Source organism: Adelges cooleyi, unplaced genomic scaffold, assembly GCF_023614345.1.
Source record: "Adelges cooleyi isolate 19-005CV unplaced genomic scaffold, UGA_ACOO_1.1 ACOO_flye_CR_arks_rails_tigmint_CR_PRNA_23, whole genome shotgun sequence".
NCBI lineage: Eukaryota > Metazoa > Arthropoda > Insecta > Hemiptera > Adelgidae > Adelges > Adelges cooleyi.
The window spans coordinates 7,307,952-7,332,108 of record NW_026095893.1 but is presented as its reverse complement, the minus strand read 5'-3'; the positions used below and the strand labels follow the sequence as shown (position 1 = coordinate 7,332,108).

The 24,157-nt window shown below is 27.2% G+C and overlaps 4 protein-coding genes across 7 annotated transcripts; 1 reads left to right on the top strand and 3 right to left on the bottom strand.

The window, feature by feature from the left end:
- Nucleotides 1-1,509: 1,509 nt before the first annotated feature.
- On the bottom strand, nt 1,510-5,470 carry LOC126835633 (uncharacterized). Its single transcript, XM_050568338.1, has 4 exons — nt 5,080-5,470; nt 3,274-3,442; nt 2,574-2,631; nt 1,510-2,492 (listed from the first exon to the last, which is right to left on the bottom strand). Exons 1-4 carry the CDS (start codon nt 5,156-5,158, stop codon nt 2,265-2,267), a joined length of 534 nt encoding a protein of 177 aa, XP_050424295.1. The 5' UTR covers nt 5,159-5,470; the 3' UTR covers nt 1,510-2,264.
- Nucleotides 5,471-7,204: 1,734 nt separating this feature from the next.
- Nucleotides 7,205-13,369, bottom strand: LOC126835217 (uncharacterized). 3 transcript variants are annotated; one of them, XM_050567637.1, is made up of 11 exons: nt 13,301-13,362; nt 12,980-13,171; nt 10,632-10,866; nt 10,346-10,547; nt 10,111-10,287; nt 9,789-10,045; nt 9,514-9,725; nt 8,379-8,736; nt 8,047-8,310; nt 7,794-7,990; nt 7,205-7,371 (listed from the first exon to the last, which is right to left on the bottom strand). In XM_050567637.1, exons 3-11 carry the CDS (start codon nt 10,836-10,838, stop codon nt 7,239-7,241), a joined length of 2,007 nt encoding a protein of 668 aa, XP_050423594.1. In that variant the 5' UTR covers nt 10,839-10,866; nt 12,980-13,171; nt 13,301-13,362; the 3' UTR covers nt 7,205-7,238. The 3 variants fall into 3 exon arrangements, with proteins under 3 accessions (XP_050423594.1, XP_050423593.1, XP_050423592.1); XM_050567636.1 differs by lacking the exon at nt 12,980-13,171 and having other exon boundaries at nt 13,301-13,369; XM_050567635.1 differs by lacking the exons at nt 12,980-13,171; nt 13,301-13,362 and adding an exon at nt 11,369-11,570.
- A 91-nt stretch (nt 13,370-13,460) lies between these two features.
- On the top strand, nt 13,461-16,735 carry LOC126835218 (endonuclease G, mitochondrial-like). 2 transcript variants are annotated; one of them, XM_050567639.1, is made up of 5 exons: nt 13,461-13,775; nt 15,073-15,266; nt 15,702-15,938; nt 16,016-16,160; nt 16,273-16,735. In XM_050567639.1, exons 1-5 carry the CDS (start codon nt 13,560-13,562, stop codon nt 16,357-16,359), a joined length of 879 nt encoding a protein of 292 aa, XP_050423596.1. In that variant the 5' UTR covers nt 13,461-13,559; the 3' UTR covers nt 16,360-16,735. The 2 variants fall into 2 exon arrangements, with proteins under 2 accessions (XP_050423596.1, XP_050423595.1); XM_050567638.1 differs by having other exon boundaries at nt 13,463-13,775; nt 16,016-16,196; nt 16,273-16,731.
- A 38-nt stretch (nt 16,736-16,773) lies between these two features.
- On the bottom strand, nt 16,774-20,836 carry LOC126835219 (mitochondrial glycine transporter-like). Its single transcript, XM_050567641.1, has 7 exons — nt 20,567-20,836; nt 20,360-20,466; nt 20,210-20,294; nt 19,882-20,061; nt 18,819-18,990; nt 17,727-17,884; nt 16,774-16,948 (listed from the first exon to the last, which is right to left on the bottom strand). Exons 1-7 carry the CDS (start codon nt 20,621-20,623, stop codon nt 16,829-16,831), a joined length of 879 nt encoding a protein of 292 aa, XP_050423598.1. The 5' UTR covers nt 20,624-20,836; the 3' UTR covers nt 16,774-16,828.
- Nucleotides 20,837-24,157: the final 3,321 nt, after the last annotated feature.

Genomic DNA, 24,157 nt, shown 5'->3' with positions numbered 1-24,157 from the left:
TTATTTACAAAGGTTAAATTTTACAGACACAAAAACTCAGTCAAATTTGAACATATACTATATATTTATGTTTCAAGTTTCATTGAAACTAAAAAAATTACTTTTATCACAGCCGTATAGTTTGTCTAAATGTAAAAATATTAGTCAATACTCAAAAGTAATACAAATTAAACATTATAAATCTACTATAACTTCTTAATCATATTCTTAAGAGTCTCAATAAAATAGAACAACAAATGACCAATAACAAAAACAATTACCAACTATTATTTCTAACTAAATGCATTCAAACAAAATCCTGGGGATTTTAGGTCTTAAGTTAAATCCAATTGATTTCCCACAAGGTTCTTCGATTTGAAAATTAGGAAAATATTTATTTAAATAAATTTAACACAACCTATTATATTTTTTTACAATTTTCATTTCAAATCACACAAAACATTTTAAAAAAATGGTAATTATACGAAATTTAATTTACATTGATCATTTATCAATTGGTCTTTATTCTTAAAAAAACTATACTTAAATACTGCTTTGTTATGGATTTTTTTTGTAAACAAGCAATAATATAAAATAGCATATTTTAGTATTATTAAAAAAAAAAAAACTGTTTGTAGTTAACATAATTCTTATCACCCTAATGTTCATAACACAATATTATTATAACAATGATATATTTTTAAGTTAAATGCAAGAAGTAGTATGTTGTAAAAAAAGGATTATATGGTTTTGTTAAATAAAAAATAAGAAAATAATTAGTTGTATGGTTTGAAGGTATTGTTTACTCAAGATATTGTTTGCTGCAAATTTGTTGAGTTTAAATGCAAAATTAGGCATCTTCTTTTAGCGTAATAAAAATACATAAAATAATAGTGTTAGTATTATTATTTCAATGATATATAAATACTGTTAGATACCTTTTTAACATACAAATATTTATATTTGAAATCTATTACGCAAAAATTCCAATAACTTTCTTACAAACAGCAAACATATCTACAATAGGCCATTAAGTATTAAGAGTAAGTGTACAAAACATTATTAGTAATTTGTGAACCAGTCACAGTGCTTAGAAAAGTAACTTAAATTTGTAATTAATTGTAACTAATTGTAATGACTAGCAGCATTGACTAAGTTGTTGAAAAGGCATCACAAAATCTACTTTGTTCTTGTGTGTAAAACATTCTTACACTTTCTACTACATTCACAATTTCATATATCTAGTTAAAAAACATGTTACAATTACCTCTACACAAAACTTAAAGGTCATAAATCAAGTATCTAATTTAGTATCATGACTCATGATACTAAATTAGATACTAACATAATTATTTCACAAAGAAAAAAAATATGCGTGTAAAAAATGTTAACCTGTGTTTTAACCTAGTTTCAAATAAATTTATAAAAAATTGCCAATATTATAATAATAAAACAAAGTGAATGATAAAACAAATTTTAAATGTTAATAAAGAAATTTTACACTTCTTAGTAATTTTGTGATAGCACGACCTCTTAAAACATAAATTTAAATTTAATTGATTATATTCTTAAATAATCGACTTAAAATAGTTATTCTTTAGTATACAATTCATAGAGAACATTATATAATATATATTATACTATATTAAAATAAACTTTACGAATTGTTGTCAAGTCTTTTAGTTAAATTATTAGCTGCAATGACTAAAATTAAAAATCAAGCTTTCAGAATGAAAACATACACCCAATGGCATTGTTAAGCATATATTTATAATTTATATAGGTAATGGGAAATAGCTCATTAATTGGTATTTTTAAGCATTGTCTACACTAGCGAACTGCAAACTGCAACAATCACATAACATATGCATGTCTTTTTAATAACGTTTTGCTGTAATACAAATGTGATGCAAGTTTTGGGTTAAGCTCGCTAGAATAGACAAGAAATAATTATGTTTTATAACAAATATATTTAAAAAAAGAAAGTTGAGAGGAAGAAAATAATTTATAGTTAAGAACATTCTATATGTCGTAATCTAGACAAAACATTTACCTCAAAGTATGGAAAGTGTGGTTTACTAAATAGATTAAGAGAAATAGATATATTTTCATACTAGAACAAAACACGGCCAATGACAGACAACAAAGTCTTACAATAACTCCAGAAACGCATTATTAAGTTAAATGTTCTGTTTATAGTCTCAGTGATTAGTCTACGACTATAATAATGTGAAAGTTTGCTGTAATGTTAATTAAACATGTTTTGTTTTAAAGAAGTTTGTACTTTATAAAAGTTCAGTATGGAAAGCACAATGTTCTTGGTCGAATTGGATAACCGAGTTGGAGACGTTAAGTTGTGGTGACCACGTACGATGTAAGGAACGCGATATGTTATTTGACCAAGGCTTTGGAGAATTACGTATTCGAGCACGTTCCCATTCCATTAACAATGCATGTGTACGATGCATTCTTTCTAACCGTTGTTCTTCAATTGATTCTTTATAATCAGCACCCTGTTAATCAAGTAAGTTAATATGTATTTAATTAGGAAAACTTAATTCGTCCTATAAAAAACTAATTAATCAATTTCGCACCATTTCTATTTTTTCATCCAACATTTTGAAAAAATTAAGTTGACTAGATGATGGTTGTCTAAAAAAAAAAAAGTAAATAGTTATAAAACAGAGCTAAAAATAAAAATAATCTATCAGTAAAACACAAGTCTAATAAAAAAAAATCCTTAAATTGATATATAAATTAAATTGATTAAATAAATAGAGGTATGCATGGATGTATGGATAAATTGATGTTCATGTCCAAATAATTTATTTTATTTTAACTAAAGAAACTTCTCTTTATTATTAATTATCTCGAGAAAACCCAAGAATTTAGTAAAATAATACTAATACCCATAATATCATAAGGACACATAGCCCTTCAGAGAATTGACTAAGCGGTCTTTGAAAAATGTATGAATTATGTACATACAAAAGTTAAAATTTTCTTTTGTAATATTATTATTGTTAAATAAAAGTCAACAGCTGATCTACAAAAGATTACTACACTATGATTTAAACTAATTTGAATTATTCAAGATATTTGTAGATTTTGCTCATTCACTTTAACTATTTATTAACTTTTTAAGCAAATAATTTTAAGCCAGATATACAATATCTACAAAATCTTTCTAAAAGTATTTATAGTAGTTTTTATATGGCTAAAATAATGGTTTGTGTGGTGTCTAATGTACATTTTTGTGTCTGCATATAAGATTAAAAAAAAGTTCATATTTACGGATTGACAAATATTGTAGGAGATTGTGGTGGTGATAGGCGATGTTGTAATGGACTAGTGTCATCCACTTCAGATATATCACACAAGTTATTTACGGATGGTGTACTTGTCAACTGCATTTGTTCTTCATTATGATTTTCATAAGTACTTGCATCACTTTTTTCATCATCTAAAATTATTAATTAAAACATAGAGAACTTAAGTTTGATAAAATACACCCTCGTAATTTTTCACAGCACTTTGGTTCTATACCTTATTCAAAGTATAAACATACAACAATTAATAAAAGACAAATTGTATATTTTTATTATCACTTAATGATTATTTACAATCTTCCTACACGTATTCAGTAGTAATATAAACAAATGATTGTATTACATAATGATTAAAATCATATTACAACAGTATATAACAGTAGGCGACGGGTGCCGGTTACCAAGACAGCAGACATTAGCACCATAAGCCTATTATTTAATGTTTTAATTATGATTCGCGTCGCCGACAACAGCTCTATGGTAATGGTGCCGTCGTCGCACACAGCTCCTGCCGCCTACTATCATATACACGGAAAAGTTTAAAGTTTAAGTAGCTATAACTTTTGAACTAGAAGAGTCCAATTCAAGTTCCTTCGGGATACTTTGTTAGAATAGGGGCTAACGCCCACAAACTCTCAAAGGAAAAAAAAACTTGCCTGAATTAACCTGATACTACTCTGACAGCATCAGCAACCTAGCGAGACTGAACTTCAGCTACCATTTAAAATAATAAAAAATAATAGGTTAATGGTTCTAATGTCCGCTGCCTTGGTAACTGGCGCCCATCGTCTACTGTTCTATACACAGAAAAGTTCAATGTTCAAGTAAGTATAACTTTTAAACTAGAGAAGTTTGCCGATTTCTGATTTCAGATTTGTAGTCAACGTAAAAAATATTACTAGATGATAAAAATAAAGGTGTCCAGTAAAGTAAATTTATGCCACCATCTATCTATTAATTCCACATTCTTTTAGGTCTTAATAACTATGGATTAGTTTGGAATAGTGTAATAATAATCTAAAGGAAGCAATAAATGAGATACACATAAGTAGTTAAATATAAAATACAATTTTAGCAGGAGAGATTAGAAGAAAAAGCTTAATCAGGAAACATTAAAACACAAAACAATTAACTTAAAAGGGAGTTTTTGTAAAATGATTTACCGCATAGGTTAACAAATAACACTAAAGCTCAATTCATATTTGCGGTCTCGGATCGGCCTGGTCACGGTCAAGGATTATGACGTATTATTCACATTTACGGTCACAAACAATCAAATCTAGACAGTTGGCTCCCTTGATTTCTTTCCAGATATTGGATTAAAAATTTGTATCACAATATTTACCATGTAAAAAATCGTACAACACACTAGTTCAATTAAAAATTCGTCATCTATTGTGAAAAATGTAGGATACAACCTAGACTAGCGCGATGATTGATTCACACTAGGCAGTCTTGATCAAAAAGCTCGCGATCGTGGCGATCACGAGCTTTTTGATAGAGACAGGATCTGACTGCGACCAATAGTGTGAACCGTTCCATTAGGTTATGCACTACCGATTTTTACCGTATAGTGACCTGACCGAACCGATACCTCGAATTTAATGGGGCTTCAAATTATTTTTCCATTATTAGTATAGGTACGTATTAAATAGTATAAGTGTTATCTGCTAAACGATACTGTACAACATTTAAGGTTGTGCATAAACTACCTTTGTCTTTGGAAGTTACAATAAAAATTAAAAATTAATAGTTACAACAAATGTATTACCTGAATCCTTACGCTTATTTTTTTTCTTTTTGGATTTCTTGGTGAAAGATAATCCAAAATGACTTGGGCCACAGCCCATACTAGGCTCAAACAGTGTAAGAAATATTTGCTTTAAAGCTTACATTGATAAGTTTTGGTAAGCAAACTTTGCTTGGTATGTATAAATCCACATAAAACTGGACCTAACATTTAATACGAATTCAATGATATTCATCTATACAAATTTTTCAATAATTTACTGGAAAACTAATGTTTTCTATCGACAACTTTGGTAATTCATTATATACTCATTAATATTAATTAAAAGTGTTATAATATGTTATATCAGCCGTTTAATTGGAAAACCAAAATATATATTTTTTGAATTTTTTTTACGATACGGGATACCTACTAATATTTGTTTGATAATTGTTTCTATTCCGTCATGTTTTGGACTGATAACAAAAATGATAATAGAAATTCGGGAAACGTCAAACGAATAATATATAAAGGCTAAATCACAGAATAGTCTCGACTAAAAATGGCTACACTGCAAATTACTACGGCAGAATAATGAACTCGATTTAAAAATTGTTTAGAGCTTACAAATTATAAATTATTTTAAGAAAGTTCGATGTTGTCTGATAAGGGCTAAGGCCTCGAATTTAATTTAAATTTTAAAAGAAAACACGTTATAGATTTATAAAGTTCTCAATTAAAATATAATTAAAAAGTGTATGATTTTTAAGTTTTTGACGAAAAAGTCATTATATAGTCTTAGCTAATTGAGAAAATATAATAAAAAAGCAAAAAACTATGTCGCGGTACACGCGATTGAAGTAAAACTTCAACTATCATTACTGGACATTGTTTTATAATTAAGTAATTTTGCGACGAGTTATTATTTTGTGGCTGGTAAAAGTGATTTTGTTCTAGAATAAAAGACGTAAACCTTTGCCCATCATTCGATTAAATCAACAAAATGCATTTTGGTTATTTCCTTGATGTGTCGTAAAATGTATACCACATTCAATGTTGAGAGATCATTTTAGTTTATAATTTGAGAATAAGCGTTCGGAAAAATGTTAAACGTTTCACGGCAGGATTGAACCGTGGACCTGTTGTGTTAACGGCTAAACACCTCATATGACATAAAATCGTATCGCAAATTTCTGTTGTGTCTAGACTATAAGTTTTTCACTATTGTATTCTACCAAATTTCTATTTAGACACTTGTTTATTAACTTGTGTTTTTCAAGACTAAATAAAGTATCAAGTATCATTTTTTTAAATCTGCATTTTGAAAGCCCTACTAAGTAAGACCTACTCCTACTAAATATTAATACCCGTAGTGAAATTTGATAGGATTATTTTCAAATTATCTTCATTATACCTAGCAGCTTTAAAGATTTTTTATAGTCGTTAAGATAATATCTTAACATGATTTACATCTATTATAACCAAATGTTTTTAATTAGTCACTAATAAGTGTTAATAAGTCTTAGTCTAAGTTCTTATACCCATTTTACTTTTCGTTTCAAAATATAGATCCAGTGAGCGTGAGCTTAAATGACAGAAATATATTAATAAAATATTTTATATTTTAAAAAAGCCAAAAAAGGGAGTGGGCTAGTGGCCTCCTTTACAGATTAATAGATTTTAGAATTGTGAAGAACGCTGATAATATAAATGCATAAAAACAAAAAATTAAAAAATGTTCCAATTATTAAAAATATTCGTCGGATGTATCAAATAGTTTTCATGTATTATTAACTGAATAAAATAAAATAATATAATAGATATACACATTTATTTTTAAACAAATTTTATCGGAACTATTTAGGATGACTGTAGTTAACTATAAAGAAACTTAATAAAGAGCAAATTGCATATAACTTATAAGACAGTTAGTTTAGCTATAACTATAACCTAAATTTGTTATAATAGTGAAACATAATATAATGAACTTATAAGAGTAAAATATTGTATTGAAAAAACTCTTAGGTATAACAATTGCTTAACATAATTAGTACATTAATTAACTTAAAGAAAATAATCTATAACAAAGTCTGTAAGTATAAAATTGTGTTAGCTGTAGTCAAATAAATGTATGATATTATAATTATAACATATAATATAATAAAACACTTTTTAAAAAATATATATTCAAACATAAAATTTTAAAATTCTCCATTTATAAATGATGCAATTATTTTACCGACATACTTATCAAAACCCACAATATACAACATATTGCCTCTTCCAAGATTACTTTGTTGACTATGCTTACCATTAAGGCAACATACTATAACTCTAAAACAGACATATAAACATTGTATAATTTTAATTTATAATTATAAAAATTGAAACAAATGTTTTATGTTTTAAAAGAACAAAGCAAGTTTTTATTTTTTAAAGTTATATTAATTTTAAACAATTATAATTGAATAATACCATAGATTTTAAAATATTCAAATATTTCATGTGGGATTTCCACTGTTAAGAGTTACCCTCATCACAATTTATAGGTGAGCAAACGTTAGAAATTCCATTCTTGAGAATCATATATAACTACCATTTTTTCAAAATGATAAGTTTTATTGAAAAAAAACATTATAGCACGTAAATACAAGGTTATTAAAAAATGTACACATTCACCAATGCGACATGGTGTTTATGACTTTAAATATATTATTATTTATCATCAATAAAAAATAAATCCAAATATTACTCACTTCACTGGCTTTTTCAAGAATTTACTGTATTCACTCATTGATTTTTTTATGTTTAATAAATGCATATTATTAGTTCCTAAAAATACAAATACATCATATTCCATATTTTTTTCTTTAGCCCCATCTATCACAGTCATAGGGTGCACAGGTTTTACAGTAGTATCCTTATTGTCAGTATCTAAAGGTTCAACAGGTGGCTAAAACAAATGGTATTATATTATATTGGTTTTTATAAAAAATTCCTAATAATTACTTTATACAAAATACTCTTTAAATCTTCATAAGTTAGATATTTGTCTTCAGGAATTTCAACTGGATCATTTATTTTCCCAATGTCATCTAAACATGTTATAAAGGGTTTTTTGTTAAGTGATTTTTCATGCCCAATTAAAGACAATGTTATCAATGTAATAGCTTCATGAATGTGTATTAAACGTGTATAAGCACATCTTTTAAGTTTAATATATGGCCGACAATCATATGCTATTAAAATACGACTTCTTGTAGGTTGTAATAACTAAAAAAAATGTCAAAAATAATTTATTTAGATTGAATTTATTTTGTTCAAATAAATGTATTAATTACTTCTAGAGTTCTATTTATTAAATCTTTAGATAGCAGCTCTACTATTGGTTGTAATACTTGTGGGGGTGGCTTTAACAATGTAATAGTTCCAATTTGATTGGTTTGATTCTCCTTTGACATAATTGATTCTACAGTAGGTTTTTTTTTATCAGATTTTGATGACTTTAGTTCAATTTTCTTGTCTACACTAGATTTGGAATTAGACCTGCTATTCGAAACGGAACCCTGTTTTGATGGTGCAGCTTGATTATTTTCCCTTTGCTTTGACTGAACAATTACTTTCAATTTGTTTTCAGGTATGCTAGTGCTTCCATTTTCTTGTTTTTTTGTTAAGTTATTTTGTAATTGTACAATATTTCTAAAAAGAAAAACATTTCATTATGGCATGTAGTATTAATTTGTTTTGTTTAAAACGTTGGCTACCCGGCGTCTCACAGCATGACAAGCGTTGGCTACCAAGTTATTTTTGAGAAAACTTCCCTGTAATACTAAAGCAGTATTGTAGGAACTAAATAAGATAAAAAAAAACTCAATAACACCATTATGATCCAGTAAATATGAAAATAAAGAATAAAACAATTTTAAAACCATTCAATGTCACTTTTCTGGTACTCAAATGAAAACATAGTGAGAGTGACTGGGTATCTGACGCGTCATACGAAAAGTAGCACCGTTCGTGACTTCTTATAAAGACTAGCAACGTTCACAGATTCTTACAAAAACTAACATAGTTATGACTTCTTACGAAGACTAGCACTGCTCGTGACTTGTTGCCCTTGGTGCCAACAGTGCAAGTTTTTGTAAGAACTTGAACGGTGCTACTTTTCAAAAGACACGTCGGTGTATACTTGGTAACCAACAAAAGTTTTATAAAAATAGGCTCAGTAGCCAACGTTTTAATGATTTTGGAATCTATATTTTACGAACACAAGAGAAAGTCATCGTTTGACTGTTTAGGGTTAAAGTAAAAAAATTAGTAGAAAATATGGCAGGTCAAATTTTATTGCCTTAGAAATATGGCTACTGTGCCTATACATGAATAAGATACAGAGTTAAAATGCAATGGTATAAACTATAAGTAAAATATAATATAAACTTTAGTGAAATAAAAATAGTTATAACACAAATTACTTACGGACCAGTCCTGCTATATCTAGCATATTGAATGAACGACTCTATAGGATGTATTTGTTCTTTTTCCAAATCTTTTATGTCGTTAAATCTTAAAATGTAATGCCATAATACGTCATGAGGAGGTCTATTTATAAATAACTTCCTTTTAGATAAATTAAAAGTGCATTCCAATAGTGATCTAAGCGGCATATGCATTATAAGTGAAGAAATAATCTAAAAATATATTAAAAACATTATAATACAATAAAATAAATAAATTATTTCTCTTCAACTGACTTCATTATCATTTAGCATAGCTTCAGTATTAATTAATTGTCCACCCAATTTGTTCAGTTTAATATCTTTGTATAAATTCTCAACATTCAAATATTGTAAATTATGTATTTGTTTTAAGTAATTGTATATAAATGTTAATTCATTTCGCTCACGTTTTTCACAGTCACTTTCATTTGCAACTGCAATTAGTTTAGGTTTAAATATTTCCTCAACCTTTTCCATCCCATGAAGTGTGTAAATAATATATATTTGATGATCTGTAACAATTTTTTTGTATAATCAAAATTTTTTATGGATATACTTTTGATTTGTATTGTTGTACTTGGATTAGATGAATGAATATGAATGAGTTTCATTAAATCTTTATGGGTCCATCCCTCAAATTTCTGATTTATTGTGATTTTTTCAATGGTTTTTAAAGGATCTTCATTTAAATACCATTTAATCAAGGCCTTACGAAACCCTCTTCCAAAACCAGATAATTTTTTAGATAAAAAACCTGAAATTGTACTTAACATTTTTATTTTAACATTGAATTTAAATAAATATTAGTCTACCTTGTTCGTAAAGAATATCTATAGCGACTTTACTAAAGTAGGTAAACATTAGGAATTTCATGCCATCAGTACAAATTAATGGAAAAGCATCATAAGCCGCCTTTACCATTTTCACACAAGATTTATTTATACTTGATTTAGCACAAATAGCCAAAGAAAGGATTAAGTGTTCTTCATTGTAAAGTTTGCCTTCTTTATGAACCTGGTAGGCAAAAATAAATTACACTAGTTAAAATGAATTGCATTAACAATTTAACATCATTAAAATATATTTGTATAATAAAACCTTTAAAATGATTGGAACAATAGAATCAATTTCATCAGGTTTGTTTTTCTTCACAATTTTTCCAATTAATTTTACACCTATATAACATTCATAGTGAATTTTAGTCCAAAACTTTTGCCGAATTGGTGGAGGAACATAAATAGAATGTTCATGTCCCAAATAAAAGAACCGGCGCAATTTATACTCAATTAATGAGTATGATGACATATTCACTCAATTTATGGCAATAATAAACCTAAAAAAAAACTTAATTAATACTATGAAACCATATAATTTTAACCCTTTGTTGGTATAAATGTTAATAATACAATTAAACTATTCAGTATGACTGTCAATTTTATTTAAAACTTTATATTAATATTTGTTTTAGTTATTGTTACTATTGTTAATATAGTATTATTTCTATAAGAGGTACATACAGTTTCAAAACAATTTCTCGTTATTTAATGGCGCCGTCTATTTATGTATGTTAAAAAAAAGGTTGCCAAATAAATGACAAATCCCTTGACACCGAAACCGTGGATACTAACAATGAAATAAATGTAGGTAAAATTTAGATACCTATTGTTATAACTAAAATTTCATAAAGCTTATAGCAACTAGCTCTAGGTCAACCTAATAGTTCATTATTGTATAAGAAAATATCTATAATAAACTGTGAGTAAATTTTATTTTATTGTGATTTTCTAGATACTTGTTAAATATTTGAGTTAATTAGTATTTGCAAATATACTCACAAATTGCAACAAATATAAATACAACAAGAAAAGAGAAAACAGTGTTAGTTACTGAATCAAAATAGAATGAACAATTAATAGTGTCGATTGAATGAATTTGTATACAACTAATATGACATTATTTTAGATGAAAAAAGTAACGATAAATTTTTAAATTCAAAATGAACGTCATATTGTTTTAAAAACTTAGAAACAAATATTGCTTTTCATAATCATAACTCAAATGTAGGAAATAAGAATGACCAAGATGATAAGGATATCACATTTAAAGTAAACTCAAATGGTGGACACTGATAAAAATGAACACGGTAAAGATCCTTATCACTAAAAAACGCGTCGGCCATCTTGTAAATATACTAACACCATAATAAATTATATCAATACATTATTATTTTTAGTTCTTCTTCTTCTAGGCTTTTACAGGCCTTTAAGGCCCATCGCCGCAACAACATGTTGTCTCCGCCCCTCTCTGTCTCTTGCGCATTCTTCTGCGTTTCTTACATTCAGTAGTTTTAAGTCTTCCTGTATTCTATCCACCCATCTCTGTCTAGGCCGTCCTCTAGGTCTCTTAGTGTTGGGTTTCCATTTAGTTATTAAACCAATGATTCCTTTGGACCTCCAAACGTGTCCTACCCAGCTTATCCTCGTACTTTTTAGGGTCCCAATAATGGTAGGTTCTTTAAAAAGATTATCCAATTCTTCGTTGTTTCTTATTTCATTCTCTCCATCGTTATTTCTCTTTGGACCGAAGATTTTCCTTAATATCTTTCTTTCAAACACTTCTAACTTTTTTTCATCTGATTTTGTCGTGGCCCATGCACTACATGCATACAGAGCAATTGGCTTAAATATGACTTGTTTAACGTAATTTTAGACTTTATGGATAGTAAACTTGATTTGAATAATGACATTAGACTAGTATAGTAGCATCGATTTGCTGCCATCAGTCGTTTTTTCATTATTTTTAGTAGTATGTATAAAAATATAGTTATAATTTATTATGACTATAGCACATTTAGAACATGGCCGTCACTTTTTTGTTTACATTTAAGCAACCGTAAACACTATGTCTAATAAAATATATCTTTTCGACAGTGAACACACATAACACTAAACACATTATCTTCTTCAATACATACATCGATCAAATTTTCGATAACCTTATAAAGAGTATATTATTTATAAATAATGACTGATATAATAATAATTTAACTCTACTTTCATTCCTTTGATTTTTTTTACAGTATTTTGTGCTAATTTTTCTCTTAATTAATTTTTAATTATTATTTTTCACTTAGCTGTATACATGTAATATTTATACTATAACCACTATTTAAATATTATTCTAATAATTGTAAAACGCTATACCTATAATTAAGAATTGTGTTTATGTATTAATAAAAACCGTGAAAGTTTGCTGTCGGTTGGCCACCCAGGATTAAGTGCAGCACGCCAAATTTGGTTGTATACAAAAAATTGGTATCTTAATTTACCCGCTACAAATATGTAGTCTGTAGATGCCTTTTTTTTTTAATCTTCACCCAATAGTCTTTATTAATTTTTATTTGTTTTCGTGGTTTTAATTATTAAAATACCATAAAAGTGGGTTACTTGCACAGAGTATAGACCAGCAGCTTATATCAAAATAATATACATGGATTATAGACTGAGCTTCGGAACTATAAAGGTGTCTATGATCTATTCGTATCTGGATTAGACTTTGGTACGCGTCTATGGTATGGATACACGATTTTCAAGAAGTTCAAGAAGAAGGAAAAATCCGATATGTATCATTGTATACCGCTGTAACGTACAATAAACTTCTTTAACACTAGTTTGTATTGGTATGTATCGAAAGGTATTATTTCCTTTCTTTCTTCGCGCATAACGGATTTTTCCTGATACGTATCACTACAAAAAATCAATACGTACCGAAAAAGATTTCTTGAAAATCTTGATGTAATCTTGAACAATTTTTCGATTTCGAGTTCTTATTGGCTGTCTCTTCTGATTATTCTGTGATATTATTATTTATAAGTGATAACTGGTTATCAAAACCATTGATTAATTTACATTTGTATTTGGTATTTAATTATAAAATCAATGTCAAAACTAAACGTTTTAGAATTTAGTTAAAATTCATAATATATATTATATTTAATTTTTCAAACTTGTATTACCTATTTTTAAAATGTTTTTAAAATTTCCATCCTTAAAACAAACATTTTCAGCTGCTATTGTTGGTGTTTCAAGTTTTTGTTTTGGAGTTTTGTGGGATAGTAAATTTAAAAATCTTCAAAGTTCTAACTATGTTTCAACTTTTAAAATATTTGATGCTGTCAATGCTGATAGTATTGTTCCCATAGACCATCAAACCATTTTAACTAAAGAACAAAGGGTATCTCAAGTAAGATTATACCTACTATTATATTATCTAAAATAAACTACACAGTTCATTCAAAAAGTTTTAGGGCTAATTTCTTAGCTTTGATGTGTTAGTACTTAGCATCAACTAAGTTTTACATTAACTAATATATTAGTTTTACAATGATGTGATTTTTATTTTGTGACCGCAATAATTTTTTTTTTCTTTTGTACTGATTTACTTGAGTATTAACTCAGTTGATCCATAATTGTATGGAATTTGTACTCAGAAGTAGAAAAGTTCATCCCTTCCCCTTTAAATCGGGAAAACACACAGAAAATGTACATATTTTTGTAAACTAAAAATTATGGAGCTATACATTTTAAAAAAATAGTCAAATTTGTATGGAATATTCTTTACATATAGTACTATCGACAAATCAAACAAATATCATAAACCTTTTCTCCAAAAATAGGTAGAACTCTTTTTCTTTAATTCACTTTTTGTGAAGTTAGGGATTAAGATCTGATAATTAGTCCGAAGTTAGGTCTAAAATAGAGCTAAACAATATACAGTTTTCACAAAAATCTGTTGTCAAACTTTTTTTTATTGAGAAAAGACCAACAAAAATAGGGACAAATTACACTTTTGCTATTGTAATTACAGAGTGTATCTCCATACCCACTGTACTAGCTTTTTCTAAGATAAAAATAATGAGTTAGGGCAATAATTTTTATTCAGTTTTTAACATACGCCTTTTCTACACAAAATTTGAAATGCTTATTCAGTCGCTTGAAGGCTTTGGGGAAATCAGCTTCTGTATTGCATTGTAATATCCTTGTCACGTTTTGTTGGATGGCCCCACACCATCAAAAACGCTCTGATTCATGGCGGTTTAAGCTTTGGGAGTAGAAAAAAGTATGCCGAAGCCAAATCCGGGAGTTTGATGTATAACAGTAACTGATTTTTTGGCCAAAAACTGGGACTCAAAAGCAATGAATCAAAAGGGCGTTTTTGAGGAGTACTGGAGCAGTAAAACCCATTGCCCTGTGCAGTACCATTGTGCGGGTGCACTGGAATATTGCAGAACTACTTTTTGGTAACTTGGAAAAACCTAATGTTACTCTGTTCTGTCGTATGAATTATAATATGGCATAGTAAAAACTTGCATTTTAAATCACCACAGTTCACTTCTATGTTTAGTTAACTACACACATAGTGCTACTTTAAATGTTTATAAAAAGTTAGTCCCGGAACTTTTTGAATAAACTGTGTATGTATTATAATACTTTTACAGTGAGTTTTACCTGTTAAAAAGTAATCTATTTATTTTTATTAGATAATGAAATACGGATTTCCAGGACTGGAGAACGTACGGTCATATAATAATTTTGTTTTATCATATGATCAAAGAAATAGGATACCTCATTGGGTTTTAGAACATTTAACTCCTGAGAGTGTAAAATATAATCCCAAAGTTGATAGATCATTGTGTGACTTTTTTGAAGATACTTCTTTTCATCATTTTTATAGGTAATTTTTGTTATTAAAAGCGGTGGCTTGAAAAATCTATTTATGAGGTTGTTGTTTCTCATTACAATAAGGTTTTGATTAGTAATTTTTTTTGTTAATATTAATGGTAGGATATTGATATATTATTATTTTGATAGTTGTTATGCACAATGATACTACCACAAAGTGATAATAAATTTAACATTTTTTTTTTACTACAGTGTCACTGTAAGTATCAAGTAAACCTTTCTATATACATTTTATTTAACTTGATAATATTATTTTAACAACTTATGTTTTACTATTATTAAAATTTTGCACATGCAAGTGTGTACTCATAATAAAACTATTTAAAGTTTTTGTATTTCATTAACAAAATCTTCTTTATTGTCTGATTACAAAAAAAAAGTTATAAACAAATTATCATTGTTACTTAAATTGAATTTTGAATTTTAGAGCCACAAACGCAGATTATAAACATAGTGGTTTTGATCGAGGTCACTTAGCTGCTGCTGGAAATCATAAAGCTAGTCAAGAATTTGTGAATGAAACGTTTGTATTATCTAATATTGCTCCCCAAGTTGGTAAAGGGTTTAATCGAGATGCATGGAACAATTTAGAAAAATATGTGAGAAAAAAAGCTAGAAATAATAAAAATGTATATGTGTGTTCCGGCCCATTATTCTTACCAAAGTAAATTTATTACCTACCTGTATTATTTAGTTTATTCACTATAGGATCTTTCAGTAATTTATTATAAATGACCTTAGGAAAGGAGAAGATAATAAATTATGGGTTAAATATCAAGTAATTGGTGACAACCATGTTGCAGTTCCTACTCATTTTTATAAAATCATTGTGACCGAAGGAAATGATTCAAAATTCTATTTGGAATGTTATGTTATGCCAAATCAAGTAATTCCTAATAGTATACCATTGAAAGATTTTCAAGTACAGAACTTTTTTTAATTATAAATAACATTTAATAATAAAACCAAGTAATCATTTAATTTTTTGTGTTTTGCAGATGCCCTTAGAAGTTATTGAACGCGCGTCGGGCTTACAATTTTTTAAACAACTGACACTAGATAAATTTATAAAAATAAATAGTTAATGCAATAAATACTGTCTTAATATATTGTACAATATACCAAATATATGAGTAGTCTACTGCTGATTTTAAATTAAATTAAATTGTAATTATTAAAAGAATGTTTAGTTATATAAACCATAATGTCAACCTAACAGATAACATTTAACTCTGAAATGTAAATGTTCTATTTATCATATTTTATCAGATAGCTTTTATTTAAGCCAATATTTGTACATAAATACCTACAGTCTACACAACATTTTTTTGTATTTTCTCCTAGCTAGTAGATTGGTTTGTTAAAAAAAGGGATTCACTGTTTAGTGTCTTTTTCAACACCTCTAAAATGCTTGAAAAATAATAAATCCCTTTTGAAGAGAAGGAAAATCATAATTGTTAGCTTTTAACAAAAATACAAACCTTTTTTTTAAACACAACTTAAAATTTAATTTATTTGAACACATTCTAACAATATTATAATTTAGATATTAAATCACATATGTTTTAATTGTATTAATAGTGTTTCATATACTGTCCAGGACAATGCTGTCATTAATGTTCGTCTGGTCAATCGCAGAGATAGCCCTTTAAAATAACCAATTGCTCCATATTTCTGCAAATAATTATTATTATATGATTATAACGGTAATTACCAATCAGCATGGACTTCACCAAAAGGAAAATCAAATTTTACTAAAAGAAAGTTTTTTTTTTACAACAAGAAAACATTATAAATTACATTTTTTCTGAAATGAAACAAAAAAATACTTAGTATGATGGTACAATTATTGTACTCATCCCAATTTTGGAACTACGATGAAAATATCTGTTTTGAGTGTCTAATTCTATAGAAAAGTTTTAATCAATTTCGATATATTTTAGATGGCGGCAGCCGGCAACATTTAAAATTAATGGACAAGTTTCAGATAATTAGTAGTCATACTTGTAGTGAAAATTAACCAAAAAGTCTACTTGCCATCAGAATCCCACAAGAAGTAACATATTTCTTTTACTTATTATAATACATGTTTTATGAACACTAGAGTATCTATAAAGTAAAATTCTTATTATAAGAAATAACAAAAAAACAACATATTTGTTTTTTTAAAAATTTAAATACGTCTCGACTACCGAGGTCAGGTTTTGGCCTAGCCCCCAACTGGGTTCGGACATTCAACTCAATTTGTGGAATTGATTTACAAGGAAAACAACGAACATAAATTAGATATGTAAAATAAAAAAAATTGTTTAGGGAGGCCCTTTAGAGAATTAGAATCAGAGATCCTTAAAGTACCAAACTGACCATGTATAAAGTTATTGGCACCAATGATTAGGTACGTATTATCATTACAGTAGCAAAATAATAACAGTAATTGGGTTAACTTGCTTACTTGATTTATTAGTATTATTGTATCAAAAAATAATAATTTGTCTTTCGATAATTGCTGACTTGTTTTAATTACATCAAAAGGATGAGTTATCAACGAAGCAAATAATCCAGATAACAATCCACAACCAAAAATATAAAATGAATGACTATGGACAGATTCTGAAAAAAAAATATAGCGCACAATTTTATTTCACTATGATTTTATTAAACATTATTTCATGTTAGACAGGAGGAAGTCATAGCCCCACCATTTAAACAAGGAGTTAGGTGTAGAATATTTTTGCAAAATTTAATGTAAAGGTTAAACTATGATGTCTAATGATTAGTTCAGTAATTAGGACTATATTTTGGTAATTTTGAACTATCACAGCATATTTGACAGGTATTGAAACCATTTTTTGAAATCTAAACATAGCTATGAATATTCTCTATTATTGACTAAATAATAATCGTCGAAAATTTCTTATTTTTACATATTTAAAATAATGAGATCTTTATCTAGGTTCTCTCGTCAGCTTTTTATTTTTATAAGCCCAACATTCACAATTTATATTTTAATTCTGACATGTTTTTTCTTATTTAAGTAGTGCTAGTATTTAAAGGTAAAATATAAGTTTTCTAAAAAAACAGACCAGAGAGTCTAGTTAAAGTTCTTCTCCTTTTAACAGTATCAACATGTTTTTCCATGATCATTTCACTTTGACCTATAGCTTTCCCATAAACACGGTTTTACAATTATTTTTAAAGGAAGTGATGTCCTCTTAAATAATAAGTTTATAATTTAGTTTTCTAAAAATTTGTTTAAGAAATTTATCAACTTTTGAAACTATTATGATATAATCAATAGTTTTGATTAACAATTAGAACTACCATCGAGTATAAACTAGAACCAATACTCAATGGTATTACTTGATATAGAGGTTATTAGTAGCTAAAAGTGAGACTTAAAAAGAAGTACAACATATAACTCTAGTTTACCTTTACATATCTTCTCGATTTTTAATTTTAAATGCTTAAAATTAATTTTAACTTCAACTTGTAAATTGATAATTGGATATTTTTTCCATAAATTACAGATGTATATTTATACTACCTTCAACCTTTGCTATGTCTTTTAGTTTTACATAAGACATAAAATATAAAGCAGAAAAAGGAGCATCACGTAACACTGTGGCAGTCCATCCACGACACAGTACTTTCCATCCTTCTAATTTATAAATATTCAATAGCCCATCAGCCAAACTATTATAACGGTATTGACCACTCTAAAATAATTAAAAATAATTAGTTTAAAGTAAATAATTTATACAGATGATTGAATACAATATATTATTCTAATTAATCAGGCCTTATTGCAATCTATTTTTACCTAAAAATCAAATATGCTTCACATGAAAAACTCATGGCTTGTAGAGTGGATTGATTTACAATATTTTAATTATGTGTGTCAAAATTAACATTTGAACATGAGGTTTTTTTTTTAAATACATTTTTGTAGTTTTTAGTAATTGAATAAAAATATGGAGATCAATGCGAACTGTAAAGTTATTCTATTTCAACCTATAACATTTTTATCAAAATATGACCACTTTATAAGGTGCGAGTTTTTCTAGTAGACATTTTTCACAATTAAAATGGATAAAGCAATTATAGAAAAAGTAAAAATCATATCCTTAAAATAAATTGACATAGTTGAAATTTATTAAAACAGCTGAAAAATCCTGAATATATTATGTTTTATTAAGAAAAATTATATACAACTTCATTTTTTGTTAACAAGTATATTTTTAGATAGTTTTAAATATATTTTAGAAAACTTAATCTCGTAAGCTAATTACTTTTATTTTAAACAATATGACTTAATATGCAATTTATTCTAGCAAGTTTCCTTTTTTTTGTAGTAAAGTTAGGTATAAATTAGAAATGGAAGGAAAAACTGTGTTTAATAATAACTGGTTAGAATACATATGTATGATATCATGTGTATATGAATAAATGAGTTTTTCTATTATATAAAATAAAAATAGTCATTTTTTTGACAACTTTAATTTGTAGTAGTTAGGTATTATACTAGCATAATTATAATACTTAAGTCCCATTTTTTAATATGAATCTAATAATTTAGTTCATAAACATTTTCAATATTTAAATCTTACTTCTAATCGAGTTTTTAAAACTGTAAAAGGCATTAGTATAGAAGCAACAATACATCTTGAACTAAAACCAGCTATCCCAGAGTTGATCATAGAAGGTTGATAGTTATTGACTAATTGTGAATGTAGCAGTTGAGTAAGAGTAATGTGAATGCCAACTCCTGGAATATTACGTGCTAGAGACTAAAGAAAAGTTTTAGTTGAATATTTATTATTTCAGTTAAAAATAAAAAAATTGTAGTTTTTTGAATAAACTAGATTAAGTATTTAAGAGTATATTAATATTATTTTTTTTTGGAGTGAAATTTAACTATTGAGAATACATTCTTACTGCAGTTAGTCCTCTCCAGAAACCATAAAGAGAATCTTGTTGCCAGATTAATTTGGTTGCATCATTTATTCTTAGCTTGTTGTTACTAAAAAAAAAAGAGAAATAAATTAGCATTAAAAAATGAAATAATAATAACTGGTATGAATCTACTTTTTAGGGTTTTGTAACACAGTTTTAACGACATCAAGTGGCTGAAACATAATAGTTGAGAATAATCCGGAAGTTGAACTAGCAATCAATGATTTTACAATTGGGTACTGTTAAACATAAAAATAAAAAAAAATTATATTGTAAATATAAATAACACTTTATTAATTTATTGTATTATAATTTATATTAAATAAAATAACTAGGTACTTGTTGAAAAATGTTGAAGACATAAATGGCTGAACCATTTTGATCTATTGATGACATCTTGGTTAGAAGATCTCATAACTAATGTTATTATTGCATTCATTTAGTATACCTTGTACAATGTAATTTATCGAGTACAAGTGTTTCACGATTAAACTTTGAAGTGAAATGTTACATGATACTTACACGACTTTGTAACAAAGACAAATAAAATAAATACCAAACTCTTCTATATGGCAATATTGTTGTACTAATAATAAGTGAATAATAGTAAGCATTGATAATAAAAATCTCAATGATAGTGACGGGTTTGTTGTTATCTATAAAATTACAGATTATATTAATAGTATAATATCAAAATATGTAATACTATGTTCCGTGTCCCAAAGAGCAGAGTTGGTAGCAGGACAAAACGTCAAAACTCCGCCCGACAAATACCCGCCAAAAAAAAACCGCCTCTCAGTTACGCTAACGGGGAACATTGACAATATCTGTATACAATACACGATTATTAATGGTGTTAGTTATGATCCATCTTATTTGACTATATTGATTTTTAATTATGAATTTATATATTTGACAATTATTCTAGAAATTATTATTGTAATAGCTTTGTTCGTTTTGAAAAAAAAGTGTACACTATTAGTGTACCTACACAATTAGAGTAGTGTCTGGGTTAAGTGTAAGGGGTGTGACACAAGTTTTGTTTATAAAGTGAAACATTTTAAAAAAAATGAAAACTTAAATACTTATTAAAATAGTTTAACGAATAATAAGGTGTAATTCACTGAGTTAATTGATATTATGTAATATTTTTATTTACAAATCCCATAAAGCAAACTAATTTTAATATTTTAAAAATGCTGTCAAATATGTTTTCATTTTTTTTTTAAAGATGTTTTGGCGCAAAAAACTTAGTTTTGAACTTTTATTACGCATATAGGATATATTTTTGTAAAAAAGCATATGTTTCTACTTTGGACAGAGGTTACCTAAAATTACACGCTTATGAAAAAACACTTGAATTCTTCAAAAAATTATCAGGGCATCGATCGTGGCACAATTTATAAATTATTTTTAATTAATTAATTATTTCAATGTAAAAAACTCCAATATTGAACTTTTTTTAACTGAAATAAATAATTAACAAAAAAATAATTTTAAAATTATGCCACGATTAATGCCTTGAAAATGTTGTGAAGAATTACATATATTTTCAAAACTAAAATTGGAGTATTCTTAAAAAAAGTACGTTTGAAGTAGAAACACATGTTTTTGTACAACAATAGATCCTACATGCGGTATAAAAATTGAAAAAAAATAATGTGACAAACAACATTTCATGTCATCGTTTATACGTTATGATTTTCTCTTTATTTAAACGAAGGAGCAACAATTCGTTACAGTTAAATTATTATCTACACATAAGTCGTCAAATAAAGTATTATTTTTTATGATATTTACATTTAAATATTTCATGTAACTCTGGTTTAGTAATTTAGGATAGGCTCAATAAAAGAGAGATGATGAACCAGCTTAGAAATGTCATTGCCGATATTTAATATAGAATAATAACTACTTTGTGTCTGGAAAACTATAATTAATTGCATTGTATGGCAGTTACGTCAATAAAACCCCAAAAATTATGCACTAGTAAATTCGATTTGTAGTATAATTACCTGTTATGCGAAATGCGAATATATGATTATAAACAGGGTAATCAAAAATATTAAACGTTTTACTTTACAGTAATGTTTTTATGACGGGTTGGAAAAAGTGGGGTTAGGTGGAAAATGTAATAGACTAATATAAAAATATAGGGATAGTGACGAGTGGTCAAAAGACGAATGCTTCGGCACACAATGATTTAAGTTTAATAAAAATTATTCCTAAAGCACTGGAACATATTTTGTAAGTGAGTTTTAAATTCAAATTAGAAGCAGTAAATCGCTCAGAATATTGATATCAGGCTGATTGTCTTTTTTTTTATTGTACGTATGCATTTCGTCCTGTTTTATTTGCTTGTTAGTTCAATTATATAAGTATTTAATACTTAAATATATTAATTTAACTATGAATCCTTTAGAAACGCTAATTCGACGTTGGAAAGTTATGGTGAAAATGAGTTGCTAAAACAAAGTAAGCCTGGTTGGTATATTACGGGTGTAATTAATATTTTTCACCTCAGTAAAAAATATATGCTAAACCCGCCACTGGTCAATGTCGCTATTTATATAATTAAGACTATAGTTAATCGTAGATATTCCAATAATAATTAAAACTACAATTGGTAGATGTCCATTGCATCATTACTTATAAGTTATAAATTATAATGAAATACTTATTATCGAAGATATTATTATTTCTTTATTTTTATGGTCATTATACTTATCCTTTTATTTAACTACTCTTAAACAGAATTTAGCTATTAAATTTCATTTTCATATTGGATTTTGTCTAATATTTCATATTGATAATTTAACTAGTATTAAAAATTAAATAAGATTTGTAATAATATATAACATATATTTTGTAAGTACCTATACAAAATACTATCTTTGTCATTTGTAGTCAACAATGGCGAATACAGACTTGCATTTAATAGTAAGTGTTTTAGAATATAAATATAAACATGATCTTCATGAATTTCAAGTTACTTATAAAATACAACAATCTGGCACTAATTGTTTGTTAAGAGGGTGCCACACACCCGTTATTTTCTTAAAAAAACCCGCCTTGCGCGGATTAATTTTACAAAAGCTGTAATCAAAACTAAGAAACCAAATTTTCTCAACGTACATCAATAGGACTATGTCTGCCAACTCATTAAAGACTATTAAGAACTAATTAAGACTACAAAACTTGATAGTGGCGGCTTATGTCAAAGATTATTTCATAACACCAACATAAATTCTGATAACTATAAACTTTAACTGTTGTTATTATTATTGACATCCGAGTATTGTATCTTGTGTTTAGATTAGTCAAGTCCTTGGTCTTGACTAATCAGTCTGTGTGCTCGTCTCGTGCAAACTAGGCTTAAGAAATAGGGTCTTACGTCAGGAAAGAGTTGTTCTGCGCAGTTACCGTTATATTTGTAACATAATTTATATAAGTAATAGATGAATTGGTATTCGTTAAATGACATGTTAATGGTAGAAAATGTTACAATATTATAGTAATTTCTTTGTCACTTTCGAGGACTAACCGACAGCCGACCTGCTCATCAGTCATGAAATCTTAGGTCACAATGGTGAAGAATAAAAAGAGGCATAGGCCAACATTTTTTAACCTGTCTGCAATAGATATAATATTACAGTCTGGTTATCTAAATTGTTTTTATTTTTTGAAAATTTAAAAGTATAATAACTTGTTTTTTATTTTTTTATTTTGTACATTTATTTTTAATGTTATAATGTAATAAAATGTATATTACATTAATCAAAGTTGTTTTCGTTAACTTATAAAATTGTATATGAGCATGTGTTGTTCAACTCGCTTGTTTTTTTTAACTAATCGGTTTTGTAATTTAGTTTATTGCACTATAGTATATTTATAATAATTAATTTAAATTAATTGTGCTAGTGTTTGTAT